This window comes from Pongo pygmaeus, chromosome 20 (genome assembly GCF_028885625.2).
Source record: "Pongo pygmaeus isolate AG05252 chromosome 20, NHGRI_mPonPyg2-v2.0_pri, whole genome shotgun sequence".
In the NCBI taxonomy this organism is placed as follows: Eukaryota; Metazoa; Chordata; class Mammalia; order Primates; family Hominidae; genus Pongo; species Pongo pygmaeus.
In genome coordinates this window covers 55053688-55076736 of record NC_072393.2, presented here as the reverse complement: position 1 = coordinate 55076736, position 23049 = coordinate 55053688, and the positions used below count along the sequence as shown (strand labels likewise).

Genomic DNA, 23049 nt, shown 5'->3' with positions numbered 1-23049 from the left:
ACCTGACAGAGGCTAGGTAATTTATAAACAAAAGAGGTTTGCCAGTCACGGTCGCTCACGCCTGTAATCCTAGTACTTTGGGAGGCCAAGGCAGGCAAGTTACCTAACATCAGGAGTTCAAGACAAAAAAAAATTCGCCGGGTGCAGTGGTGCACACCTGTAATCCTAGCTACTTGGGAGGCTGAGGCAAGAGAATCACTTGAACCTGGGAAGCAGAGGTTGCGGTGAGGTGAGATTGTGCCATTGCACTCCAGCCTGGGCAACAGAGTGAGACTTCATCTCAAAAACAACAACAACAACAAAAAAAACGAGGTTTAATTGGCTCATGGTTCTGCAGACTGTGTACAGGAAGTGTAACACAGGCATCTGCTTCTGGGGAGGCCTCAGGAAGCTTCCACTCATGGCAGAAGGTGAAGGGGGAACAAGCATCTCACAAGGCGGGAGAAGGAGCAGGAGGGAGTGGGGAAGGTGCTACACGGCCAAGACCAGCTCGGTCAGGGAGACCCTAACCCAGTGGCGCTAGAGGAATTAAAGACACACACACAGAAATATAGAGGTGTGGAGTGGGAAATCAGGAGTCTCACAGCCTTCAGAGCTGAGAGCCTCGAACAGAGATTTTTGGACAGAAAGCCAGTGGTAAGCATTGTTTCTATAGATTATAGATTAACTAAAAGTATTCCTTACGGGAAACAAAGGGATGGGCCGAAATAAAGGGATGGGTCTGGCTAGTTGTCTGCAGCAGGAACATGTCCTTAAGGCACAGATTGCTCATGCTATTTTTTGTGGTTTAAGAACGACTTGAAGCGGTTTTCCACTCTGGGTCGGCCAGGTGTTCCTTGCCCTTTTTCCAGTAAACCCACAACCTTCCAGCGTGGGCGTCACGGCCATCAGAAACATGTCACAGTGCTGCAGAGATTTTGTTTATGGCCAGTTTTGGGGCCAGTTTATTGCCAGATTTTGGGGGCCTATTCCCAACACTACACACTAAATGACCAGATCTCGAGAGAACTCACTATCGTGAAGGCGGTACCAAGGTGATGGTGCTAAACCATTCATGAGAAAGCTGCCCCGATGAGCCAATCACCTTGCACCAGGCCCTGCCTCCAAAACTGGAAATTAAATTTCAAGATGAGATTTGGGCAGGGACTCAGATCCAAACTACATATCAGTCACCATCTCATTTTTTTTTTTTTTTGAGACGGAGTCTCGCTGTGTTGCCCAGGCTGGAGTGCAGTGGTGCGATCTCGGCTCACTGCAAACTCCAACTCCCAGGTTCACGCCCTTTTCCTGCCTCAGCCTCCAGAGTAGCTGGGACTACAGGTGCCCGCCACCAAGCCCGGCTAATTTTTTTGTATTTTTAGTAGAGACGGGGTTTCACCATGTTAGCCAGGATGGTCTCAATCTCCTGACCTCATGATCTGCCTGCCTCGGCCTCCCAAAGTCCTGGGATTACAGGCATGAGCCACTGTGGCCAGCCCCATCAGTCACCGTCTCATTTATTCCTCAGCAGAGGAAAGTTAGTAGTACCCCTTTACTGATGAAGAGACAAAGAGAGGCTGGGGGAGAGTGTATTTAGGGACACTTCCTACCCACACACTATTAGTTTCCTGAGGTCACAGGCACCATCTGGCTCCAGTGCCCAAGCCTACACTTAACTGGTGAAACTGTTACAGGATCTTCGGGGTGTCGCTTTTCTGTCCAGAAACCTCTGTGGCTGGTGGTGCCTTTGCCCTAGTTCTTGTCCTGTGTCCAGGAAGAATGAGGTACGCAGACAAGGGAAGGGTGAACAAGACAAACAGGAGCTTTGTTGAGTATTACAACAGCTCAGAGGAGACCTGCAGTGGGTAGTTCTTCTCTGTAGGCAGGTTGTCCCATCAAGTGCTCAGCTCTCAGTAGAGAGGAGCCCTGGAGAGGGTAGCTCCACTCTGTAACTGGTCATCCTGTTGTCTCTCTGTCCTCTGCCTGCTCTGGCTGAGCCTGGGGCTTTTATGGTCCTCAGAGAGGGGAAGTGCTTGCTTATTGGTCCATGGCAGCCATGGGTGGGCCCAGGAAAAAGCACCATGAGTTCCCCCTTCAGTCCACAGGACTGGCACCCTGGCCCGCAGGCTTCAGACCTGCCCTGGCCTGAAGGTGGGGCTTCACTGGGGACATGCCCCCTTCTGCCCAGGAGCCTGTCTGCCTCCCATGGCCATCCATGGTGCCCAGGCTGCTGGCACCAAGGGGCACCTTCAGGCCAGCACCCAGCCACCCTTAGCACCCCCTCAGGTTCCCCTCTTGTGCTCCTCAGCACCCAATGTCTGGAGGAGGCCAAGGTGGCAGGGTGCTGGCATGTTAGCACTACCCTGAGCATGTGCACACCTGGTGGACAATGTCAGCACCTAGGCTCAGCTCCAACCCCACTCTGAGATCAGAGCAGGAGAGGGAGTGGCGAGAGGCCAGACAGTGGTAGCAGGCACCTCTGAGCCTACAAGGACAAGGGAGGCCTTTCCAGGCCTCTCAGGAGTGCAGGGATGCCTGGGTCTACAGCCCCGGTGTTGGGGGCTGCAGCTGTGCCCTGGGGGGCGGGGCTCCTGCCTGCTCTGTGGAGCAGAAGGCCCACATCCACATCCACAGACATAACTGAGTGGGGCTCCTGTCTACTCCCAGCTCCCAATAGCACAGGGGTGTCTGGGTTGCAGCCATGGCCTGGGCAGCTGCAGTTGTTCCTGGGGAGCTCTCACCCTCCCGATCTTGGAAGGGGCAGGGCTCCCGTGTGTCCCCAGCTCCTGCCAGCTCCATGAAGCATGGCACCTGACTGTACCCCTGTGCAGCCTGGGGTGGGGGCTCTGGGTCCTCACTAGGACTGGGCTGGCATTGGGGGCAGAGGCAACATGGCTGTGAGATCCTCCTGTGACCCTGGCACTCAGAGATGGCCTGGAGCTCCCCCTCACCTGGCACAAAACCCGGCCCAGCCCTGTGGGGCAGCCCCCAGGGCAGCAGACTGCAGGGGTGAGGGGCTGTCCATCTCTTTTCTGTGCCCTCCCGGCAGCAGCCAGAGTGATGGCAGCAGTTGTACCAGATGGCCCACTGCTGCCATTAAAACCCATGCCAAGGAAAGTCAAAGAGACAGAGAAAAACAGAGTCCTGGGCTGATGCCCGCCCCGCCCTGAAGGCTTTAATTCATTACCAAGCATTCCATTCCTGCGCAGGCTTTTTTTTTTTTTTTTTTTTTTAGAGATGGGGTCTCACTATGTTGCCCAGTCTAGTCTCAAACTCTTGGCCTCAAGTGGTCCTCCTGTCTCAGCCTCCCAAAGTGCTGTGATTACAGGCGTGAGCCCCCATGCCTGGCCTTGTGGAGACATTCTGAGTTGTGTTTCTGACACTTTCCAAAGGAACAGCCTGACTACTATATTGAATTCAAGGAGAGGCAATTACAGGCAGGAAGAGCAACAAGAACAAAAGCTGGGTGGCTTTCAGGAGTCCAGAAAGAGACTGATTTTTGAGGTGAGAAATCAAGTTGTTTTGCAAAAGTCACTCCAAAGCAATGAGGTTCAAATCCCAGAGAGGCCATGACAGGCAAATGGTGGATCGGCCCGTAGGTGTCTGTGCCAGGAGCTTGTGGGAATGTGGTCCTGACCCTGCACATTCCTCCCTCTCCAAAATCATTCTTTTTTTTTGAGACTGGGTCTGTCTCTGTCACCCAGGCTGAAGTGCAATGGTGCAATCATGACTCACTGCAGTTTCAACCTCCTGGACTCAAGCAGTCCTCCCACTTCAGCCTCCCAAGTAGCTGGGACTACAGGTACGGGTCACCATGCCTGGATAATATTTTTATTTTTTGTAGAGACAATGTCTTGCCATGTTACCCAGGCTGGTCTAGAAATCCTGGCCTCAAGCAAGTCTCCCACCTTGGCCTCTCAAAGTGCTGAGATTACAGGCGTGAGCCACCATGCCCGGCCTTCCCACATCACTCTGCTCGAATTATTTTCTTTTTCTTTATTTTTATTTCTTTTTTTTTTTTTTGAGATAGAGTTTCACTCTTGTTGCCCAGACTGGAGTGCAATGGCACGATCTCGGCTCACTGCAACCTCCGCCTCCCAGATTCAAGCGATTCTCCTGCCTCAGCCTCCCGAGTAGCTGGGATTACAGGCATGCATCACTACGCCCAGCTAATTTTGTATTTTTAGTAGGGACGGGGGTTTCACCATGTTGGTCAGGCTGGTCTCAAACTCCCGACCTCAGGTGATCCACCCTCCTTGGCCTCCCAAAGTGCTGGGATTACAGGCATGAGCTGCCACGCCCGGCCCTGCCCAAATTCTTTTCTAGTGATCCTTTGGTACTGGGTTCTCCAGCTTCTGCCAAACCACTACCACGAAGATGTAAGATGTCTTTATTTATTCGGGGATACATCAGCGTTTGTCTTGGGGGAAGGTGACTCCAATGGCCTTCCTCACCTCTTCAAGGATGTCAGCCAGGAGCTCACTTTCCAACAGGGGAATCACAGGACTTTCCTTCATACCTGTGGGGAGAGCGTAGTTAGGGACCCCTCCTACCCACGCACCTGAGACCCAAAGAACTACAATTCCCAGAATTCCATGTGGCACAATATACATGGTTCAGGCAGATGGATGCTGCAGGGGTTCCTGAGAGATGTAGTGTTTTTTGGAGTGAGAGTCTTGCTCTGTTCCCCAGGCTGGAGTGCAGTGGTGTGATCTTGGCTCACTGCAACCTCCTGGGAGATGTAGTTCTAAATAGCAGGGTGACAGAGCAGGTGGGGAGGGGCCCAACATCCCCCTACCAGGCCTGGCGCCTGCCCCGCATCCATATCCTTACCCTTGCGTAGGCACTCCCGGACGTGCTTGGCCTCATAACTCATGCCTGCCCCGTTGTCAAAGTTGCAGTCCTTTGGGACTGGGGGCAGTGGGAACTCCTTATGCTCCCCCTTCACCACCAGCTCGGTTGGGCACCAGCAGGGGTTGAGGAGCTGGAGGGAGAGAAGAAGTGGCACTGCTGCCTTCACCAATGGTGCTGCTGAGGCTGCCTCCAGGAACATGCCAGGTGGTGCACAGGGGCCTCCCTCTTGAACCTGGGGACTAAGAGCTTGCCCTGTCCATCCCTGGGGAGCTTTGGACCCTCCCTCATTTCTAGTTGCTAGAAGTTTGTTCCTTAGCAACGCTGCTGTCACACAAAAATCCTGTCTGTCTCCGCAGGAGACTTCTCCCTAACCTTAGGAGGTTAGAAACAAGGTATTCTTAAGGTCTAGAGAGGAGGGCTTATCTTCGTGTGTCTGTAAAACATGTTTTCTTCTTATTTATTTTCTTTCTTTTTTTTCTTTTTTTTTTTTTTGAGATGGAGTCTCGCTCTGTCGCCCAGGCTGGAGTGCAGAGGATCAATCTCGGTTCACTGCAACCTCCAACTCCCGGGTTCAAGTGATTCTTCTGCCTCAGCCTCCCGAGTAGCTGGGATTACAGGTGCCCACCACCATGCCTGGCTAATTTTTTTTTTTTTTTTTTGCGAGACGGAGTTTCACTCTTGTTGCCCAGCCTGGAGTGCAATGGCGTGATCTCAGGTCACTGCAACCTTCGCCTCTCGGGTTCAGGCAATTCTCCTGCCTCAGCCTCCTGAGTAGCTGGAATTACAGGCATGCACCACCACACTCGGCTAATTTTTGCATTTTTAGTAGAGACAGGGTTTCATCATGTTGGTCAGGCTGGTCACAAATACCTGACTTCAGGTGATCCACCCGCTCTGAGCTGCCAAAGTGCTGGGATTACAGGTGTGAGCCACCACGCCCAGCCTGTATTTTTTTTTTTAGTAGAGATGGGGTTTCACCATGTTGGCCAGGCCGGTCTTGAATTCCTGAGCTCAAGTGATCTGCCTGCCTTGGCCTCCCAATCACGCTGGGATTACAGGTGTAAGTCACCATGCCTGGCTATAAAATAGGGTTTTTTTTTCTAGCAACAGGGCCCCAGGAAGACCAGTTAAGCTGACCTTTGGTAACACCCAGATCCTCCCCCGGATGCACTTCCGAAGTTCACAACTGCCCACTAAGCATGGTTGATAATAACTGGCTTCTCCTCAGGACTAAAGATAGATATTTGAGACAGGATCTCACTCTGTCACCCAGGCTGGAGTGCAGTGGCACAATCACAGCTCACTGCAGCCTCGACCTCCAGGGCTCAAGTGATCCACCAGCTTCAGCCTCCCAAAGTGCTGGGATTATAGGTGTGACCACCGTGCTGGCCAGGCCCAAGGATATATATATATATATATATATATATATATATTATTTTTTGAGATGGAGTTTTGCTCTTATCACCCAGGCTGGAGTGTAATGGTGTAATCTCAACTCACTGCAATCTCCATCTTCTGGATTCAAGCGATTCTCCTGCCTCAGCCTCCCTAGTAGCTGGGATTACAGGCTCTTGCCAACACACCCAGCTAATTTTTGTATTTTTATTAGAGATGGAGTTTCACCATGTTGTCCAGGCTGGTCTCGAACTCCTGACCTCAGGTGATCTGCCTGCCTTAGCCTCCCAAAGTGCTGGGATTACAGACGTGAGCCACTGTGCCAGCCAGGCCCGAGGATGTTTGACAGAGCAATAGGTTCATCCTAAGTAAGGAGAGCCTAGAGGCCCAGAACCCACCTCTTGGCTTGATTAAGGAGGAACTCTTTAGCAATGATGTGAAATTGGCTGGTTGAGCTCTCATCTAGCTCCAGAGGCCATTTGTCCCCCTCCTATTATAGGGGCACGATCCCCAGCGCTTTGGCCCACCACACCTCACCTGTGCCATGCCCTTGGTGCCGCTCACGGAGGCCGTGTTGGAGAGCTGCGCGGTGATGCTGCAGGTGAAGCTGCCATGGACCTCTCCTGGGTACTGCAGGAGCACCGTGACAGTGTCATCCACACCTGGAGGGAAGTTCTGGGTCAGGGCAGGGTCCTCTCAGGGCAGAGTCTCTGAGACTGCACAGGCCTCAAATCCTGCCTGTGGAACCTTGGGTGAGAGACTTCACTTCTTGCATGGCAAGGCAAAAGAATGAAGTGCTGGCTGGTCGCGGTGGCTCACGCCTGTAATCCCAGAACTTTGGGAGGCTGAGGTGGGCAGATCATGGGGTCAGGAGATCAAGACCATCCTAGCTAACATGGTGAAACCCTGTCTCTACTAAAGATAGAAAAAATTAGCCAGGCGTGGTGGCACACGCCTGTAGTCCCAGCTACTCAGGAGGCTGAGGCAGGAGAATGGCGTGAACCTGGGAGGCAGAGCTTGCAGTAAGCTGAGATCACACCATTGCACTCCAGCCTGGGCGACAGAGCGAGACTCCATCACACACACACACACACACACACACACACACAGAAAATAAGTACAGTCTTGGCTGTGCACAGTGACTCACACTTATAATCTCAGCACTTTGGGAGGTGGGGGCAGGAGGATCCCTTGAGTCCAGGAGTTCAAGACCAGCCTGGGCAACATAGCGAGACCCCGTCTCTACAAAAAACAAAAAATTTAGCTGGGTGTGGTGGCTTGTGCCTGTGATTCTAGCTACTCAGGAGGCTGAGGTGGAGGATCCCTGGAGCCTGAGGGGTCAAGGTTGCAGTGAGCAATGATTGTGCCACTGCAGTCAGCTTGAGTGACAGAGTGAGACCCTGTCTCAAAAAAAAAAAAAAAGCCGGTGGTTCATGCCTGTAATCCCCAGCACTTTGGGAGGCCAAAATGTGTGTATTGCTTGAGCCCAGGAGGTCGAGACCAGCCTGGGCAACATGGGGAAACTCCATCTCTACAAAAAACAAACAAACATAGCCAGGCGTGGTGGCCCGCATCTGTATGCCCAGCTACTTGGGGGTCTTATGGAGGAGAATCGCTTGAATTTAGGAGGTTGACACTGCAGTGTGCCAAGATCACACCACTACATTCTACCCTGGGTGGCAAAGTGAGATACTATCTAAAAAAAAAAAAAAAAAAATTACAGTCTATTTGCCCATCTCTGAAAACTGAGCTGGCCATGTAACTTGCTTTGGCCAATGGGCCAAGAGCAAATATGGTGTAATTAGAGGCCTGAAAGATGCTTGCACATCAGGAATTCTCACACCACAATATGAATGGTATCTAGCCAGCTGGAGAGGCCGGGTGGAGGAGAATCAAGGCTTCCCAGACAGTCGCCTGCCACCTGTAAGACATAAATGAAGCCTACCAGACTGTCCAGTCCCAGCTGAACAGCCAACTGACTGCAGCTGCAGGAGTAAGACCAGCAGAAGAACCATCAAGCAGAGCCCAGCCCCAATTTGCCAATGCACAGAATCACAAGCTAATAAATGATTGCTATTTGAAGTCACTAAGTTTTTTTTTTTTTTGAGACAAGGTCTGGCTCGCCGGGGGCAGTGGCTCACACCTGTAATCCCAGCTCTCAGGGAGGCAGAGGCGGGAGGATAGCTTGAGCCCAGGAGTTCGAGACCTGCTTGGACAATATAGCGAGACCCTGTTCTCCACAAAAAGGAGACAGGGTCTGGCTCTGTTCCCCAGGCTGGAATGCAGTGGCACCATCTTAGCTCACTGCCACCTCTGCCACCCAGGCTCAATTGATCCTCCCACCTCACCTTCCAGAGTAGCCGGACTATAGGTGCACGCCACCACACCCAACTAATTTTTTTTGCACTTTTCGTAAAGACAGGGTTTTACCATGTTGGCCAGGGTGATCTTAAACTCCTGGCCTCAAGTGATCCGCCCACCTCAGCCTCCCAAAGTGCTGGGATTACAGGCGTGAGCCACCGTGCCCAGGCTGAAGTCACTAAGTTTTGGGGTAGTGTTATGTTTTTTTTTTTTTGCGGCTGAATGTAACTTTAATAAAGCATGAACTGCCTCTTGCTCCTTGGGGTTAAAGGTCAAAGATGAAGGGCATCACATCTGGGTGGCTCATGCACTCTTGGATGCTTTCCAGCTGAGTGGAAGCTAAGGCAAGGGCTTCTTCTGCAAAGTGGGGCAGCTTTTTTTTTTTTTTTTTTTTTTTTTTTAATTTGAGATGGAGTCTCACTCTGTCGCCCAGGCTGGAGTACAGTGGCACCATCTCGGCTCACTGCAACCTCCGCCTCCTGGGTTCAAGTGATTCTCCTGCCTTAGCCTCCCAAATAGCTGGGATTACAGGTGCCTGCCGCAATGCCTAGCTAATTGTTGTATTTTTAGTAGAGATGGGGTTTCATCGTATTGGCCAGGGTGGTCTCCAACTCCAGACCTCAGGTGATCCGGTCGCCTTGGCCTCCCAAAGTGCTGGGATTACAGGCGTGAGCCACCGCGCCTGGCCAAGTGGGGTAGTCTTTTATGTAGCAAAGGATCACTGAGACAACTTCAAAAAATAATAATTGTATATTTATTAACTGCCATTTGCCTCAGCAGTTACTTCATTAACTCCCATGACAACCCTATTAGTGACACTTTACCAGTAAAGTAATTAAGATTCAGAGATGTTAAGTCTGCTGGCTAAGATCACATAGCAAAGTCCCAGGAGAGTGCCCACCTGCAGTCTTGACTCTGATCCTCTCTGGCTTCATGGAAAGCAGTTCCTCTAGGTGTCTGATCTAATTCTCATTGACTTGGAGACTTGTCCTCAGCTCAGTGCTCCCAGAGAGACAGAATCATTCCCATCACCATGAAATATTCCAGGATAGGTGGTACCTGTTTCATGACGCCTTCCCACGACAGAAATCTTCTCTGGCTTCTGCCCTCCAAAGACCATGGAGATGAATTGGACACAGTAGATGCCAATATCCAGCAGGGCACCCCCGGCCTGGGCCCAGTCTACGGCCCGGGGAATATGGGTGAGATTCTTCCCAAATTCTGCCCGAGCCACCCGGAGGTCTCCTAGAGTTCCCTGGGCCAAAACAGACCTCAGAGCCTCGGAGGCAGGAAAGAAGCGGGTCCAGATGGCCTGCAGACCACAAGGAAAGGAGTTAACCAACCAGTTCTAATCCCTTCTGGGGTCCTAATCATAGGGGGATACCCACTGCAACCCAGTCTCCAAACACAGCACATCAGTCCCCAGGATGTATCCCTCTTGCTCCTGACCCTCTTGACTTTTCTTCTTTTTCCTTCTTTTTTGAATAGAGATAGGGTCTCACTGTGTTGTCCAGGCTGGTCTCGAACTCCTGGGCTCAGGCAGTCCTCCCACCTCAGCCTCCCAAAGTGCTGAGATTACAGGCATGAGCCACCGTGCCCTATTGACTTTTGTTCTTTTTCATCTGGACCATTGCCCCAGTCTCCCCATGTTATGGGCTGAATTGTGTCTCTCTCCCTCCCGCTTCTGCCCTTCTAAACACAATTCATGTGTTGAAGCCTTAACTCCCTAGTACCTCTGAAAGCAACTGTTGTGACCACAGGGTTTTCGGAGAGATAATTATGTTAAAATAAGGTCAAGGCTGGGTGCGGTGGCTCACGCCTGTAGTCCCAGCACTTTGCGAGGCCACAGTGGGCAGATCACGAGGTCAGGAGTTCGAGACCAGCCTGGCCAACATGGTGAAACCCCGTCTCTACTAAAAATACAAAAAAATTTAGCCGGGCGTGATGGCACACGCCTGTAGTCCCAGTTACTCGGGAAGCTGAGGCAGGAGAATTGCTTGAACCCGGGAGGCGGAGGTTGCAGTGAGCTGAAGATCGCGCCATTGCACTCCAGCCTGGGCCACAGAGCGAGACTCCAACTCAAAAAAAAAAAAAAAATGAGGTTATTAGGGTGGGCCCTTATCCAATATGACAGTACGACTGGTGTCCTTATAAGAAGAGATTAGATGCAGGTATAGAGCACGTAGGCCAGTGGGTTTAAGAGTTACGTGTGCATTTCCTAGTGAAACTCCTTAAAGGAGGCATATAGATACAGAAGGTAGAAATAAAACTCTTTGTTCATAGATGACACGATCTATATAGAAAAATGCAAAACAACAACAACAAAAAACTCTTGGAACTGGGGGCCGGGCACGGTGGCTCATGCCTGTAACCCCAGCGCTTTGGGAGGCCAAGGCAGGCGGATCATCTGAGGTCAGAAGTTCCAGACCAGCCTGGACAACATGGCAAAACCCTGTCTCTACTAAAATTACAAAAATTAGCCAGGCGTGGTGGTACATGCCTGTAATCTCAGCTACTCGGGAGGTTGAGGCAGGAGAATCACTTAAAGCCGGGCAGCGGAGGTTGCAGTGAGCCGAGATCACGCCACTGCACTCCAGCCTGGTGACAGAGCAAGATTCTGTCTCAAAAACAACAACAATGACAACAAAAACCAGAGTTCTGCCTCTTGGAGCACCCAGTCTAGAGAGACAGAGAACAGGCAACCAAGGGATGAACAAAGGAATACCAAGGACACAAATAAAACAGAGGGTCCTTCACGCAGGACGGCCGGGACAGTGACACCCTGAAGAGGTGACATTCCAGGGGAGACGGAAGCTCCGTGGACTAGGCAAAGAGCCCTGAGAAAGAATGTCATAGGCAGAGCCGGGAGAATGGGCAAAGGTCCCAAGGCTGCACTCCAGCAATTTCTTTTTTCTTTTCTTTTTCTTTTTTTTTTTAAGACAGAGTCTCGCTCTTGTTGTCCAGGCTGGACTGCAGTGTCGGGATCTTAGCTCACTGCAACCTCCGCCTCTCGGGTTCAAGCGATTCTCCTGCCTCAGCCTTCTTTGTAGCTGGGATTGCAGGCATGCGCCACCATATCCGGCTAATTTTTGTACTTTTTTAGTAGAGACAGGTTTTGCCATGTTGGCCAGGCTGGTCTTGAAATCCCGACCTCAGGTGATCCGCCCGCCTCGGCCTCCCAAAGTGCTGGGATTACAGGCATGAGCCACCACGCCCGGCCCACTCCAGCAATTTCTAAAAATGCTGTCAGGGCTCACAGGGGAAGGGCGGGGCTGGACGGATGTGGCCGAGGTCCACCCAGGCTTCCAGCAGTCGAGAGGAGTGTGAACACAGGCATGAGGGCACCGGGGAGCCGGGGGCAGGCTCTGCGCAGGCTCTGAGCCTGGGTGTTGTGGCAGTAGGCTACTGGTGCCCCCAAAGATATCCATGTCATTATCTCCGGAGTCTGTGAATGTGTGAATTTACAAGGCTAAAGGGTCCTGGCGGATGGGATTACATTAAAGACCTCGAGGTGGGGGCCGGGCGTGGTGGCTCACGCCTGTAATCCCAGCACTTTGGGAGGCCAAGGCAGATCACTTGTAGTCAGGAGTTCGAGACCAGCCTGACCAACATGGTGAGACCCCGTCTCTACTAAAAATACAAAAATTAGCCAGGCATGGTAGTGGGCTCTGTAATCCCAGGTACTCGGGAGGCTGAGGCAGGAGAATCGCTTGAACCTGGGAAGCAGAGGTTGCAGTGAGCCAAGATCGCGCCACTGCACAGCACTGCAGGTTTGTAGGGGGTTCCTTGGACCTTCCAGCCTCTACCTGGAACCCCACCCAAACTAAGCCTATTGCCGTTCTATGCCACTTTCACTCTTGGCATCTTTTTCTTTTTCTTTTTTTTTTTTTGAGACGGAGTCTCGCTCTGTCGCCCAGGCTGCAGTGCAGTGCCGCAATCTCGGCTCACTGCAAGCTCCGCCTCCCGGGTTCACGCCATTCTCCTGCCTCAGCCTCCCGAGTAGCTGGGAATACAGACGCCCGCCACCACGCCCGGCTAATTTTTTGTATTTTTAGTATTTTTAGATGGGGTTTCACCATGTTAGCCAGGACGGTCTCGATCTCCTGACCCCGTGCTCCGCCCGCCTCGGCCTCCCAAAGTGCTGGGATTACAGGCGTGAGCCACCGCGGCCCGGCCGGCATCTTTTTCTTAAAGACTGACTGACAAAAGATCCAAGCAATTTCAGTAAGCCTTGCCGTGTTTGTTAAGGGCCAAAAGCAATGGCTCTCACGGTAATAGATGCTGCCAAGGAGATTCAGATACATCCTGGCAAATGCACTGACCCCGCCCGCGCACTGGCAACCATATTTAATGGCAAGCACTGCTATGCTGGATGTTGGAAGGGCTCCTCTGCCCTCACCTCCATAAGGAAGAGGCCTCGGGATCGGGCCTCCGCGACCATCTCGCGAACTTCCGCCACGTTCACGCCCATGGGCTTCTCGCACAGAACGGCCTTGCCCGCCGCCAAGCACAGCATCACCGCCGCCTTGTGCTGGGGGTGCTGGGTGCCAATGTAGGCCACCTCTAGGGTGGGAGGAGGTCAAGAGGTCAGCAGCCCCGCCCACCCAGACCGCCGAGCTCCGCCCACAACTTCGAGGCCCCGCCCTAGCACCAGTGACCAGGTGGTCGGTCACACCCCCGTCTCCCTTAGGGAGCTGTCCTTAGGAAGGAGCTGTTACCTCTCGCCATTCTCTCTTTTTTAAAAATTTTAATTAATTAATTAATTTTTTTTTTTTTTTTTTTTTTTGAGACGGAGTCTCACTCTTAGCCCAGTCTGGAGTGCAGTGGCGCGATCTTGGCTCACTGCAAGCTCCACCTCCCGGGTTCACGCCATTCTCCTGCCTCAGCCTCCCGAGTAGCTGGGACTACAGGCGCCCGCCACCACGCCCGGCTAATTTTTTGTATTTTTAGTGGAGACGGGGTTTCACCGTATTAGCCAGGATGGTCTCGATCTCCTGATCTCATGATCTGCCCGCCTCGGCCTCCCAAAGTGCTAGGATTACAGGCGTCAGCCACCGCGCCCGTCCTATTTATTTATTTCTAAGACCAAGTCTCACTCTGTCACCCAGGCTGGAGTGCAGTGGTGCGATCTTGGCTCACTTCAACCTCTGCTTCCCGGGTTCAAGTGATTCTCCTGCCTCAGCCTCCCCAGTAGCTGGGATTACAGGTGCGTGCCACCATACCTGGCTAATTTATTTTTATTGTTATTTTTTTGTAGAGATTGGGTCTTGCTATGTTGCTGAGGCTGGTCTCGAACGCTAAGTGTAGTTTAACACCTACTAGACAGCCAGTCCCAGACCAAGCCCATTTTATAGTTCTCCTCCCAGCCAAAGGTCTTTATGGAACCCAAAGGGATTGGCACATCCTGAGGAGCCTTGCATCTCCCACGGGGCAGCCAGGGGGCAGCCCTCCAGGGGCGGCAGCCAGCACCCCCATCGCCCTCGCCACTCACCCACGTTCGGGTCCTTGGCCAGCTCCTCATAGGAGCCGTATGCCTTGGGGATGTCGTGTTTCTGTGCAAACTCCTTCGCACGGCTCAGGTCGCGGGCCGCCACCGCCACCACCTGGAGGGGCACCAGAATCGGCTTTGAGGGGCTGAGGCAGGCGTGGAAATTGGGTGGAAGGGAGGCGAAGGAGGAGGCTCTGGCCAGGGGAAGGGGATACGTGGTCCTGGGGGAAGAGATGACGGGGGCTGGACATTTGGGCCCTGGGAAAGAGAGATCTGGGGGAAAGCTGTTATTAAATCCCCCAATATTGAAATTATCTTCATAGTAGCTTACATCAAAGCCTTTCCAAACCTCAAGACACTCAGGTTTGTATGGGGAAAAGAGAGATCAGATTGTTACTGTGTCTATGTAGAAAAGGAATCTGTATCATGAATAAGTTCAAGGAAAGGTGCTGTGCCCGGATGTGCACGTAGGCTAGATTTATGTTTCACTTTACACAAACATCTCAGTGTAGCAAAGAGTAACAGAGCAGTATTGCTGCCAGCATATCTCGCCTCCAGTCACAGGTAGGTTTTCTCCTATCTCAGAATAGAAGGAATGGGAATGGTCCGCTTTACACCGAGCCATTCCGTTCCCAGGGAGAGCAGGAGACAGAAGCCCTCCTCTTATCTCAACTGCAAAGAGGCCTCCCTCTTTCACTACTCCTCCTCAGCACAGACCCTTTACTGGTGTCGGGCTAGGGGATGTAAGGTCTTTCTTTCCCACGAGACCATATCTCAGGCTTTCTCAGTGAGGGGAAACCTTGGACAATACCCAGGGCTTTCTTGGGCAGAGGTCCCTGTGGCTTTCCGCAGTGCAGTGTGCCCCTGGTTAATAGAGAATGGAGAATGGCGATGACTTTTACGAAGCATACTGCCTGCAACCATATTGTTAACAAGGCACATCCTGCACAGCCCTAAATCCATTAAACTTTGATTCAATACAGAACATGTTTCTGTGAGCACAGGGTTGGGGCTGAAGTTACAGGTTAACAGCATCTCAAAGCAGAAACAATTTTTCTTAGTACAGATCAAAATGGAATTTCTTATGTCTTCATTTTCTACATGGACACAGTAACAATCTGATCTTTCTTTTCCCCACAGGCTTGCAGAACAGAGATGGAGAAGGAGGTAGCAAGGAAACAGACGTTTCACTGCAATGACGACCCACTCACTAGTCCTGAACCCTAAACTCCCTCCTCCTTTAGACTCTGGAGTCCCGCCCCCCGCCTCCTCTTCCCCAGAATCCGGAGGGCGGGCAGACCTGGTGCTCAGAGCGAGGCAGCGTCTGCAGCACGGCCGTGAAGTCGCTGGAGATGAGGCCGACAGATACGATGCCCCAGCGCAACGCCATGGTTGCGATGCGGAGCCCTGAGCACCTTCGGTCCCTCCAGACGCGAATTAAGTACCTGATGCCCCGCCCACCCCGGGGGCGGGTCCCCATCCTCCGCCCGTATTGCGCCTACGCGGCTTCTCGTTGGCTCCAGTCGACAGAGCGGTCATTTAGTTCTAGTTTCCCCATTGGGCGAATGCACCGTTTAGCTCCGCCTTACAGAGGGAACCACACCTAGGCGTCGCTTCTGCAGATCTCTAACCTATGACTTTAGGCTTGTCGGATAGGTGGGGTAAGGACAGCCTGGGGAGGAAAGGTTTGCTTTCTTGCCAACACCAATCCTTGAGAGTTAGATTTAATGTCTTGCCCTCTGGACTTTGTGGCAAAACTTTGCCCTGACTTTTTTGCTCTCAAAGCCACGCATCATTAGGGGTTGTTCAGAGGGAGAGAGAGGATTGTAACAGCAAACTTAATAATTATTACTAATATGTATAGAGCACCTGTAGACCAGCTCCTCAGCTCTGCGCTTTACCTTCCTCGTTCCTAATTTCTCCCTGCAGACCTGGGAAGTAGGTTCTATTGTCCCCAGTTCACAAAGGGGGAAACAGACTCCAAGATCCCGGGTCATTTTTTGGAGGTCTCACAGTCAGGAGGTAAAGACCTGTGAATTGGCTGCTTCCAGAAGCTATAGTTTTAGAAACCAGGCTGCTTTGCTTGTTAAGAGCCCCGGAGCCTGGCCGACTGGTTTCAAAACCCTCCTTGCCCCTTCTTGGCTGTATTGCTTTTGGACAAGAGGTCGCCCTCTCTGGTCCTCACTTTTCTATTCTGGAAAGCAGAAATCATGATAACGTCTACCTACATAGGGTTGTGAGGAGGATTCATTGAGCTCTATGGTCTATTATGTAAAAGATACTGTATTATTATAATTATTATTGATATAGGGTCTCGCTCTGTCGCCCAGGAAGGAGTGCAGTGGCACAATCATAGCTCACTGCAGCCTCAAATTCCTTAGCTCAAGAAATTAGCTCCTGCCTTAGCCACCCTAGTACCTGGGACTACAGTAGCTGGGACCCAAGTAGCTACTGGCTACTACACCTGGCTAATTATTTTGTTTTATTTATTAATTATTTTAGAGATAGGGTCTCACTCTGTTACCTAGCTGGACTGCAGTGGCGTGATAATAGCTCACAGCAGCCTTGAACTCCTGGGCTCAAGCTATCCTCCCGCCTCAGCCTCCTGAGTAGTTGGGATTATAGGCATGTGCCTCACTTACTGCTATTTTTTTGTTTGTTTGTTTGTTTGAGACAGAGTCTCACTCTGTCCCCAGGCTGGAGTGCAGTGGTGTGATCTCAGCTCACTGCAACCTCCACCTCCCTGGTTCCAGTGATTCTCCTGCCTCAGCCTCCTGAGTAGCTAGGACCACAGGTGCCCTCCACCACGCTCAGCTAATTTTTTTTATTTTTAGTGGAGACAGGGTTTCACCATGTTGGCCAGGATGGTCCCGATCTCCTGACCTTGTGATTTGCCTGCCTTGGCCTCCCAAAGTGCTGGGATTACAAGCATGAGCCACTGTGCCCAGCCTGCTAATTTTTTTTTTTTTTTTTTTTTTTGAGACGGAGTCTCGCTCTGTCATCCAGGCTGAGGTGATCATGCAGTGGCATAATCTTGGCTCACTGCAACCTCCACCTCCTGGTTTCAAGCGATTCTCCTACCTCAGCCTCCCAAGTAGCTGGGATGACAGGCGCCCACTACCACACCCAACTAATTTTTGTATTTTTACTAGAGATGGGGTTTCACTGTGTTTGCCAGGCTGGTCTCGAATTCCTGACCTCAGGTGATCCGCCTGCCTCGGCCTCCCAAAGTGCTGAGATTACATGCGTGAGCCACCATGCCCAGCAATTTTTTGTACAGAAAAGGTCTCACTTTGTTGTCCAGGCTGATCTCCAATTCCTGGGCTCAAGCAATCCTCCTGCCTCAGCCTCCCAAAGTGCTGGGATTACAGGTATGAGACACTGTGTCCAGTCGATTTTTAAACTTTTTATCAAGGCAGGGTCTTGCCAAGTTTCCCAGGCTGGTTGGGACATGATTGTTCCTAACTGGCTGGTCAGTTTCACACAGGGCAGGATATTAGTCAGTTTCTCTTACTTGGTAGACAATAATTAAGACCTGAGTGTCACACACGGATTCACAGACTTCAAGTTTACACAAACTGCTGAATAGAAACACAAATGGGACCAGGCACGGTGGTTCACGCCTATAATCCCAATACTGTGGGAGGCCCAAATGGGAGGAATGCTTGAAGCCAGGACTTGGAGACCAGCCTAGGCAACAAAGCAAGACCCCATCTCTACCAAAAAAAGGGGGGGGGAGGGGGTAGGGCACAGTGGCTCATGCCTGTAATCCTAGCACTTTGGGAGGCCATGGTGGGCAGATCACTTAAGGTCAGGAGTTCGAAACCAGCCTGGCAAACATGGTGAAACCCCCATCTCTAATAAAAATACAAAATAATTAGCCGAGCATGGTGGCGGGCGCCTGCAGTCTCAGCTTCTTGGGAGACTGAGGCAGGTGAATTGCTTGAACCTGGGAGGAGAAGGTTGCAGTGAGCCAAGATCGCACCACTGCACTCCAGCCTGGGTGACAGAGAGAGACTCTGTCTCAAAAAAAAAAAAAAAAAAAAAAAAGTTTAGGGGGAGGGAAATCCACATAGGGCACAATATCATTACTATGAAGAAAAAGAAAAAAATCATTTAGTAATAAATATCAAAAAATAATTTTGATACTCCCAGGTATTTGTCCTAGAGAGAAAAAATAACATGTTTGCACACAAACCAGTACACAGTTGTTCATAGCAGCTGTACATAGCTCAAGCCCAAATGTCCTTTAAGCTGCCAGTGGATTCAACAAAATATTACTCAGCGGCCGGGCGCGGTGGCTCACGCCTGGAATCCCAGCACTTTGGGAGGCCGAGACGGGTGGATCACGAGGTCAGGAGATTGAGACCATCCTGGCTAACACGGTGAAACCCCGTCTCTACTAAAAATACAAAAAATTAGCCAGGCAGGGTGGCGGGCGCCTGTAGTCCCAGCTACTCGGGAGGCTGAGGCAGGAGAATGGTGTGAACCTGGGAGGCAGAGTTTGCAGTGAGCCAAGATTGCACCACTGGACTCCAGCCTGGGCGACAGAGCAAGATTCTGTCTCAAAAAAAAAAAACTACTCAGCAATAGAAAGAAATGAACTATTGATACAAATAAGAACTTGGGTGGCTCTATCCAGAGCATTGGGCTGAGTAGAAAAAAAAAACATTAGCCAGGTGTGGTGGCACATGCCTCTGGGCTCAGCTACTCAGGAGGCTGAGATGGGAGGATCGCTTGAGCCCAGGCAGTGGAGGCTGCAGTGAGCAGTGACAGAGCAGGACTCCGTCACCAAAAAAAAAGAAAGGAGGGGGTTACATACTGAATGATTCCATTCATATAACATTCTCAAAGTGACAAAATTATATATAGTAATAGAAAACAGACCAGCTGTGAACACAGGTGATTAGAGTTTAAGGGAGGATTTTATTGTTATTATTGTTTTGATATGGAGTCTTGCTCTGTAACCCACCCCGGAGGGCAGTGGCGCAATCTTGGCTAACTGCAACCTCTGCCTTCCAGGTTTAAGCAATTCTCCCTCGGACTCCTGAGTAGCTGGGATAACAGTAGCTGGGATAACTAAGGCCACCACCACACCCAGCTAAATTTTATATTTTTAGTAGCGATAAGGGTTCACCATGTTGCCCAGGCTGGTCTTGAACTCCTGACCTCAGATGATCCACCCGCCTCGGCCTTCCAAAGTGCTGGGATTACAGCTGTGGGCCACCACTCCTGGCCAGGAGGATTTAATTAGTAAGGGGTACCCCAAGGGAGTTTCTCTGTGGAGATGGGACAGTTCTGTTTCCTGAGGGTGGTGATTAATACTCGAATCTTCACATTTGATAAAATTCACAGAAGTAGACACCTAAAATTTGCAAAAGTGCATATGAACCCATATGGTCTTGAACTCCTGGGCTTAAGTGATCTGTCTGCTTTGGCCTCCGAAAGTGCTGGGATTACAGGCGTGAGCCACCGTACCTGGTGCCGAAACCAGCTTTGTCGTGGAGACCCCAACCCAGCGGCGCTAGAGGAATTAAGACAAAGACACAGGAATATAGAGTATAAAGTGGGAATCGGGGGCTGACAACCTTCAGAGCTGAGAGCCACGAACAGAGTCTGACCCATACATTTATTGACAGAAAGCCAGTGATAAGCATTGCTTCTATAGATTATAGAGTAGCTAACAGCATTCCTTATGGGAAACAAAGCATTCTTAGCAAGGAGGAGAGAAACAGGCCCTGGCTGATTATCCACAGCAAAAGCATGTTGTTAAGGCACAGGACACTCCTGCTATCGTTTGTGGTTTGAGCAGTTTTCCGCTCCGGGCCGGGCCAGGTGTTCCTTGCCCTGCTCCAGTAAACCAACAGCTTTTAGCAGTGTGCGTGACAACCATCAAGGGCATGTCACACTGCTGCAGAAATCCTGTTTATGGCCAGTTTCTTTAAGGCCTGTTTATGACGGGTTAGGGCTTGCTACCAACAACCTGCTCTGCATCTTGAAAGATTTTGATATGGCTGAGCTCAGTGGCTCACGCCTGTAATCCCAGCACTTTGGGAGGCCAAGGCGGGTGAATCACTTGAGGTCAGGAGTTCAACAGCCTGGCCAACATGGTGAAACCCCGTCTCTACGAAAAATACAAAAATTAGCCGCACATGGTGGTGGGCGCCTGTAATCCCAGCTACTCCGGAGGCTGAGGCAGGAGAATTGCTTGAACCTGGGAGGTGGATGTTGCAGTGAGCCGAGACCGTGCCACTGCACTCCAGCCTGGGCAAACAGAGTGAAACACTGTTTCAAAAAAAAAAAAAGAGAAAGAAAGATTTTGATGGAGGTTTTTTGGGCATAGAAGGAGAGATGGCCTTCCAAACAGTGGCAAACATCTATACAGGACAAAGCTGGATGCATTTAGAAGAGGAGTAAGACGCTGCAGCCAGGGAGAGAGCGGGATACGTGAGAGGTAAAGGCGGAGAGGTCAACTCGGCCACTTGTGAAGGGCCAAGGCATTCACCCTGCAGGTAGTGGGGCATGGAGAAGGCGCTGGGGCATGGAGGAGTAAGCCAGGGTGGGGTCATCTTCAATTGTTAGAAAAACACCTGCAAGGCCGGGCGCGGTGGCTCACGCCTGTAATCCCAGCACTTTGGGAGGCGGAGGCGGGAGGATCACCTGAGGTCAGGAGGTCGAGACCAGCCTGGCCAACATGGTGAAACCCTGTCTCTACTAAAAATACAAAAATTAGCCCGGCATGGTGGCAGGTGCCTGTAATCCCAGCTACTCAGGAGGCTGAGGCAGGAGAATCACTTGAACCCAGGAGGCAGAGGTTGCAGTGAGCCGAGATCACACCACTGCACTCCAGCCTGGCGACAGAGTGAGACTCTGTCTCAACAAAAATAATAATTATTTTTATTTTCTTATTGCTGCACTCCAGCACCTCACAGAAGGCAAAAAATTAAACACTGAAAAGAAAATATGCTGGGCACGGTGGCACATGCCTGTAATCTCAGCACTTTGGGAGACCGTGGTGGACAGATCACTTGAGCCCAAGAGTTCGAGACCAACCTGCAAAAAATTAGCCAGGTGTGGTGGTGTGCATCTGTATTCCCAGCTACTAGGGAGGCTAAAGCGAGAGGATCGCTTGAGCTGGGAAGGTTGAGGCTGCAGTAAGCTATGATGGCACCTCTGCACTCCAGCCTGGGCAACAGAGTGAGACTCTGTCTCAAAAAAGAAAAAGAGGCCAGGTGCAGTGGCTCACGCCTGTAATCCCAGCACTTTGGGAGGCCGAGGCGGGCACATAACCTGAGGTCAAGAGTTTGAGACTAGCCTGGCCAATATGGTGAAACTCCATCTCTACTAAAAATCCAAAAATTAGCCAGGCATGGTGGTGGGTGCCTATAATCCCAGCTACTTGGGAGAGATTGGAGAATTGCTTGAACTCGGGAGGCACAGGTTGCAGTGAGCTGAGATCGTGCCATTGCACTCCAACCTGGGCAACAGAATGAGACTGTGTATCAAAAAACAAAACAAAACAAACAAAACCTTGCAAAATTAAAGATCACACAGAAAGTGTCAACCAAGTGTGCAGTAGGCAGACCCCATGCCAAGAAGGGAGCATAACATTTATTTATTAACTCATGTGTTCACTGGAGTTTACCGAGTGTAAATTCAGTGCCAAAAAAGAACATCATGTGCCAGCTAGGAGCCAGGACTTTGGATCCAGCCTGCCTGGGTTCAAATCCTAGTTCTGCCTTTTACTAGCTGTGGGACCTTGATCAAGTACCTCAGCCTCCCCTATTTGCCTCATCTGCAAAATGAGGGTGATGAAGGTAACGTCCTTGCAGGTTGTTGTGATGATGGAATGAATTGTTATTTATAGCAGATCACGTGCTTGTGATGGGGCCTGCCACATACTAAGTGCTGTAGAAGTGCTTGCTAATATGTATTAGCTTTTATTAGGTTCCTGTTTGCTGCTGAAACAAATACCTATCATCCATAATAATAGTAGTAATGGTAATAGTATAAGAATTCTGGGCCGGATGCGGTGGCTCACACCCATAATCCCTGCACTTTGGGAGGCCAAGGCAGGTGGATCACTTGAGGCCAGGAGTTTGAGGCCAGCCTGGCCAACATAGTGAAACCCTGTCTCTACAAAAAATACAAAAATTAGCTGGGTGTGGTGACAAACACCTGTTGTCCCAGCTACCTGGGAGGCTGAGGAATGAGAATTGCTCGAATCTGGGAGGCTGAGGTTACAGTGAGCCAAGATCACACCACTGCACCCCAGCCTGGGCAACAGAGGAAGACCCGGTCTCAAAACAAAAAACAACAACAACAAAAAAATATATATATATATGTATATATATATAAAACTTACTCTTTTTTTTTTTGAGATGGAGTCTCTCTCTGTCTCCCAGGCTGGAGTGCAGTGGTGCGATCTCGGCTCACTGCAAGCTCCGCCTCCCGGGTTCACGCCATTCTCTTGCCTCAGCCTCCCAAGTAGCTGGGACTACAGGCGCCCACCACCACGCCCGGCTAATTTTTTGTATTTTTAGTAGAGACAGGGTTTCACTGTGTTAGCCAGGATGGTCTCGATCTCCTGACCTCGTGATACACCCACCTTGGCCTCCCAAAGTGCTGGGATTACAGGCATGAGCCACTGCGTCCGGCCTAAAATTATTACTTTCTTATTGCTGCACTCCAGCACCTCAGAGGAGGCAAAAAGGTAAACACTGAAAAGAAAATGTGCCGGGCACAGTGGCACATGCCTGTAATCCCAGCACTTTGGGAGACTGTGGTGAGCAGATCTCTTCGGCCCAACAGTTCGAGACCAACTTGCAAAAAATTAGCCAGGTGTGGTGGTGTGCATCTGTATTCCCAGCTACTAGGAAGGCTGAAGCAGGAGGATGGCTTGAGCTGGGAAGGTTGAGGCTGCAGTAAGCTATGATGGCACCTCTGCACTTCAGCCTGGGCAACAGAGTGAG

The 23049-nt window shown here is 51.0% G+C and overlaps 1 protein-coding gene across 1 annotated transcript; it reads right to left on the bottom strand.

The window, feature by feature from the left end:
• Window positions 1-4352: 4352 nt before the first annotated feature.
• DHDH (dihydrodiol dehydrogenase) lies at window positions 4353-15547 on the bottom strand. Its single transcript, XM_054466215.2, has 7 exons — window positions 15378-15547; window positions 14081-14192; window positions 12989-13152; window positions 9649-9901; window positions 6766-6890; window positions 4813-4963; window positions 4353-4498 (listed from the first exon to the last, which is right to left on the bottom strand). Exons 1-7 carry the CDS (start codon window positions 15465-15467, stop codon window positions 4389-4391), a joined length of 1005 nt encoding a protein of 334 aa, XP_054322190.2. The 5' UTR covers window positions 15468-15547; the 3' UTR covers window positions 4353-4388.
• Window positions 15548-23049: the final 7502 nt, after the last annotated feature.